The sequence below is a fragment of the Carlito syrichta genome, unplaced genomic scaffold (genome assembly GCF_000164805.1).
Source record: "Carlito syrichta isolate Samal-C Ts95f unplaced genomic scaffold, Tarsius_syrichta-2.0.1 Scaffold303604, whole genome shotgun sequence".
Classification (NCBI taxonomy): domain Eukaryota; kingdom Metazoa; phylum Chordata; class Mammalia; order Primates; family Tarsiidae; genus Carlito; species Carlito syrichta.
Window position 1 is genome coordinate 648,284 of NW_007247700.1, and position 5,640 is coordinate 653,923.

Genomic DNA, 5,640 nt, shown 5'->3' on the forward strand with positions numbered 1-5,640 from the left:
GTGCTTAATAAAGATTAGTTTGTTAGTATTACTCTTATCAGTTCTCCACTCAGGCAGCATTATATCTTTATCACCTACAATTCTTACCATTTTTACCTAGTCAAAATTGTACCACTTGTAAATGCTGTTTTTATGTTCTATTATATATGTTACATATGTGATACTAGCACAGGAATATCTGAATAACAATTTTTACTGATGAGGGGCATGACGACAAATGTCTAAAATATCCAAAGAAAATGTCAAAAATGCCTAAAGCCCCCTCTCTTAGAGCACCTTTCTTCTGCTGGTTATAGAGGGGTATACTGTGTGTGTATACGAGCCTTGAGTACATCTCTATCTGCTGAGAAAACAGCCTGAAAGGGTGATGGCAGCACCCCTGTGCTCCCTCCCCCACCTTTGTCCAGCTTGTTGTGGCTCTCCAGGAAGCTAAACCAGGCACTGCCAGTAGTGATCTCCTCACTCTTTTCACTGGGGATGTCCTCCTTGCAGGCCGACTTGAGCTGTTCCAGATCTTCAAGGGTGATGTTGTTTGTCAGGTCCTGGAGGAGGGTCCCGTACTCAGCCATGACTGGGGTTGGGGGTGACAAAGGAACAGGAGCTGAGCTTAAGGTGCAGGGTCTGGTTTACTCACTGGCACTACTCCTGCCCTGCCCCACTCCACCCTACCAGTCATGTGCCTAGAACATGGAGGCTGGGGTACACAGGAAGAAACTCGTACGCTAGGAGCCAGACTAGAGCCTAGAGTGACGAGTCATACCTCCTTCCCCCACCATCCTCTTCTTCTGTTTTCCCCCTCTAACAGTAACCCTGGCAACAGTTCCCCTGACTGAGGAGGCGGTTACCATAGCAACCTGCTCCCGACTTTCTCACCCACTGTCTCCAACCCCCCCACCCTGAATCGCCCCACCCACCTGCAACCCCTCCCAGTGTCAGGGAAATAAAAACCCAAAACACTCAAAAGCTGCCATCAGAGCAGGGCTAACTGTGGTCGTGAGGAACAGAGTAGGAGGAGCTGAAGCTCATGTGTTCTAGCAAAGGGGTCCCTCACTAAGCTCCCCACTACTCCACTAATGACAGATTTTGGATGGGTGCCTAGCTGCCTGGTCTAATGGCTCCCTGGCCCCTCCATGCTAGCCTCGTATTCAGTCATTAGGGCTCGAGGTGGGGGAAGCAGTGGGCACCCCCACCTTGAGAAGCCCATTTTCTCTGTTGATGGTTACCAGGCCCCCACTCAGCTCGCTCTCCTACCCTTTGTGCTGTGCCTGCAGCCCCCGCGCCCAAGAATACCAAGCGGCTGGCTCTGGCCCCTTGCCCAGTTCCCAGGCTGGCTGGGTGGCAGGGGGAGGGGAGTTTCGATGTGGCTTCGGGAGTCTGGTGAGGGGGGCTGCCACCCCTTCTCGCACCAACATCCTGCTGGCACTACCTTCAGCATGGTCTCCCAGTGGGGGCTGGGCAAGGCCAGGTCTCATCAAGGTCCTCACCCCATCCATCCCTCTGTCATGATCCTTAGGTGAGAAGGTACGGAACATTCAAGGCCTCCTTTCACTAAGATGGGAACTATGACTAAGAGAAGAAAAGTTGGATCTTCTAATGAACTTTCTGGATTGGATAACACGAAGCTCTAGTGGTGAGCTCAAAAAGGGACTTGTTTTCCACAATGAGTATATATTTCCTTTCAATCAGAAAAGTAATGCATTCCTTAAAAAGTAAATCATGTCATAAACATGCTGTGGCTAAACCAAGGGTGGGCAAAGAGCAAAATGACCTTGTACCTGACGGAGACTGCCCACAAACCACCCCAGCATCGGGCTGGGGATGTGACAGATCAAAGGGGCTGGGTGACACATTCCCATCTCCTTCCTTCTGGCTCCACTGCAGGAGAACTGAGACAGGCGTAGCCTTCACCAAGTAAGAGGTATGGACCAAGAAGTTCCCATTCCCAGCCCCCTACTTGGACCAGAATAAGCAAGCCTCCCTTGGTGGCAGGCACCGTGACACAAACAGACAATGAGCCAGACAGCAGGACTAGCACGACCCCTGCAAGAATCGGGCACGCAGAGCCATGCTCTGTTGCACACCCAGGTGCAACCAGACAGAAGGGCCCAGCAGTGGCCCCGCCAGGCCGGCCAGGAACAATGCTCTCTGACTGTCAGCACCAGGAACCGTCTCTGCCTTGAAATCTAGGTCACAGCAGCAGGCTCTGGAGCCCAGCCCCTCCCTCCACTGATAATCCAAGGACAGAAGGGGGGAGGACATGGGTGAGAGCTTGTGGAGAGGGGGTCCAAAGACAAAGATAAGAATGGGGAATGAGGAGAGCTGGAAGGGAAGGGCAGCGTGGGAAGGAGACCAGAAGACCCTGCCCTGAGGGAGGAGACTCAGCCAAGCCCTCAGCTGAAAAAGGGGGCAGAATTCAGGGTTACACTGTCTCACTTTCACATGGGAAGAAGAGTTTGTAAATATGAGATCCTGTGGGAGGAAAGTGAGTGTGTGTGTGTGTGTGTGTGTGTGTGTATGTGTCTTGGGAGGAGTTAAGATTTAGGGCTCTGAATCTAAAACACAGATCCACAGAGGTGGTGGGTGGGAAGGGATTAATGTGTGTAACACACCTACCCACAAAGACTGGATGGGGGGCAGTGGGTAGGAGCTTTCTAAGAGTGAAAGATCCAAGGAGGTCCCTAAGAGATGGGGGTGGGAATGTCAAGTGGCAGAGGAGAAATGTTACCCATGCCAGGATCCTACGGATGCTGTAGGATGGTGCAGGTGGATGGCAGGGCAGTGGCTGGATATCTGTGGGTATCTGTTTGGATGTTCCAGTCATGGAGGGGTGTGTGCGTAAGAAGGTATATAACCACAGGCCCCATCCCGAGGGGTGAGGGGAGCCTACAGAATGGAGGAAAAGGGGGGGGGGTTGGGAGAGGGAAAGTGGTTGTGGGGGGAGCACACAGAGTCCACAACTAGAAGGCTGCAGCCTCGGCTTAGCTGTCACCATAGCAACCTCAGTTCTGCGCCCCCCACCCCCAGTCATTAGGACAATGACACCACTGGATAGGAGGGGTACAGGGAATGGAGAGCAAGAAGGGACAGACAGGATAGATAGGAATACGACCCCTGAGGGAACAAGGAAAGGCAGCCTGGTATCCTCTCCTTGGAGAGATCTCATTGGCCTGGGCCTGGGTATGGCAGCAGAGGCGAAAACAGCAGTTTGGGGAATTGCTCTCAAGTCTTACGGGTCAACTGTTGTCCCTGGGTTAGGCTGGCCATGGTGGACCCTGGCAGAGCTTGGCTCCCTCATTCATGTCACTTTCTCACCAGATTCAGAATTCTTAGGGCCCGTGGTGAAGATGGCTACACTCTAGGCTCTGAAAAGTCCTCCTGATCTCTGAAGCAGTGCAGAGGGCCGCCCAGGGATCACCAGGCAGCCTGGGCGGAGGCCATTCTTGGGACAGGATACCAGAGCAGGAACCAGGAACTGAGCCCCAGCCGCCAGGAAGTCAGTCCCCTTCCCTCCCAGCTTTCTGTGTTCTGCTCACCGCTTCCTCACACCTTCCTTCCTTCCTTCCTCCCTCCCCCTCTCCTTCCAAGCTGGCCCCAGTCAGAGCTCTGACAAAGGTCGAACCAACTGAGGATGCTGGGGAAGAGGGGTAGGAGGGAAGGATCCTTATAGACTGACCTCTTAGGACAGGACATGGGAGAAAGACCCCAGGGGGCGGAGGGGGGTAGAGTGCTATGTGGGCCCTGGGGTGGGAAGCCTGAGAGTGCTGGGAAGCCTGGCAAGTGTGATGGCCACCTGTGGAGGGTCATGACACTCTCCCTCGCACTCTAAATCCTCAGTGAGGAGGAAGCCCCCAGGGTTAAGGTGGTGCTCCCCCACCTCTGCTACTTCTGCAAGGACCTGGGGTCCCCATAAGGGGCAAGAGGGGACTCCCAGGCAGCCAGTCTGTCAGTGGGGAAGTCACCAGGAAAGGGAGGGTGTGGAAGGGAGAGAGCAGGGCTCTAGCAGTACTGGTTGAAGTTATACCTGGGCCCCACATTCAAGCAGCCCCGTGGTTTACTTCCTTTAATGTCATACTCTTTGTCCAGCTTGGGGTGGAGGGGGGTGGTCTTTATTCCTGCAATAAGGAAAATGAGGGTTCTGAGGCTCCGGGTCAGCCTGGGGGGTGGGAGTGGGCAGGGCACCAAAATGTTCACTCCAGTCCAAGCAGCAAAATGGGCATGAGGACAGGCACTAAGCCTTCAGCCCTTAGTCTAAGCGCCAAGCCCAAGACGCCCATCAGGAGACACCTGGTGTGGGGTCCAGCAGGGCAGAGGGGGCTGTGATCTCTCCAGCCCACCTCTGCTCCCCTCACCTGGCTGTGACACTCCCCACTCTTACTTCTGTATCTCCCTATGGGCTCCAGTCTGTTCTGTCTTTTCCTCCTCACTTCTGGGTTCTGTGATTCAGTGTTCCCATGTGAAAACTCAGAGCTACTATTAGGAAGCCGCAAGAGAACGTAAGTGGAGGGGCCTGACGTCCAGTGTTGGCACCTCCCGGTTGGTGGAGATGCCCGTCATGACGGTGGTGAGGATGCACAAGATTGAGGCACTGTGGCTGACCCTCCTCGTGCCTGACAGCACACGGCCACACCGGACCGGGAAGTGAGGAAGTGGGTGACCCGGGAAGGGAAGCCCAGGGCATTGCCGGCAGTGTTGCCAAGGAAGTGTTTAGCCACAAAGGGAAAAGCAATTAAAACTAATCGCCCGACAGCCTAGGGGGACAGCCTAGGGGCCAGACGCATGCAGAGATGGGAGACACACTTTAACGTGTTTTCCTTGACTGCCCTGGGTCTTCCCACCATTCTGCTTTCCAAGCCGGCCTGATCCACTCTCCAGCACTCTCCGTGCTCCGGGGACCATCCTGCCTCTCACCTCCCCGCCCTCCAGGCTCCCGGGCTGCATCTCTAGTCCCTCTCCCATGCTGTCTCCTCACACATTCCTCTCATTCTCGCTGACTTGGGCTCCATCCCAGGCTGACTCATACTCATTCTTTTTCTCCCTCTCCCTTCCACCCCCTCTGCCATCCCTTGGCCACTCAAGTCGAGAAACTAGCCACTCCCGGCACCCTAAGCTCTCACTGGACCCAGCAGGAGAGGCCACCAAAAGCCCCCGTCACCCGGTTAAGAGCGCCAGGTTTACGAGCCCTCAAAAGCGAGTCTCCTCGTCCTGGAGGAGTGAGACCCGGATTTCCTCCCACTTCTTCCCACCGTTTTAGAGGGTCTGAAGCCACAGGCTGGGAAAAGCCGCCCAGAGAATCAGCGTGGGCCTGGGGACCGTGGCCCTTTCTGTCCTGAAGACCGATGACTTGGAGCCCACGGCTCAGAACCCACCACATGGAGGCAGTGGGGGTGTGGTGGGCGGCTGATGCGTAGTCGGGGCCGTGTGCGATCTGGTGTGTGCGAGACGGTGTGTAAGAGTCACATGGGCGTGTGTCACTGTGTGTGCTGGCGTGGCGTCGAGGTGTGCGTGCTTCCCGGTAGTTCTGACACGGATTACACGACATTAACTGGGGGCTCCACGCTAGACACATCGCCCCCCTGCCCCAGCTCCTTCCCTTTCCTCCCGACCGGCTTTCGCCAGCCCCGCCTCGTCCCGGGTGCAGGG

The 5,640-nt window shown here is 55.2% G+C and overlaps 1 protein-coding gene across 3 annotated transcripts in view; it reads right to left on the bottom strand.

The window, feature by feature from the left end:
- Positions 1-797, bottom strand: part of PEA15 (phosphoprotein enriched in astrocytes 15) — a 4,051-nt gene extending 3,254 nt beyond the window's left edge. The window contains exons 1-2 of one of the 3 annotated variants that reach the window (XM_008058719.2): positions 761-797; positions 398-571 (exon numbers count right to left, since the gene is read on the bottom strand). In XM_008058719.2, coding sequence (XP_008056910.2) covers positions 398-571; positions 761-776 — 190 coding nt within the window. In that variant the 5' untranslated portion in view covers positions 777-797. Of the gene's footprint in view, positions 1-397; positions 572-760 lie in introns of those variants that run through there. The other 2 variants (XM_021712704.1, XM_021712705.1) reach the window with 2 other exon arrangements.
- Between the last annotated feature and the right edge of the window lie 4,843 nt (positions 798-5,640).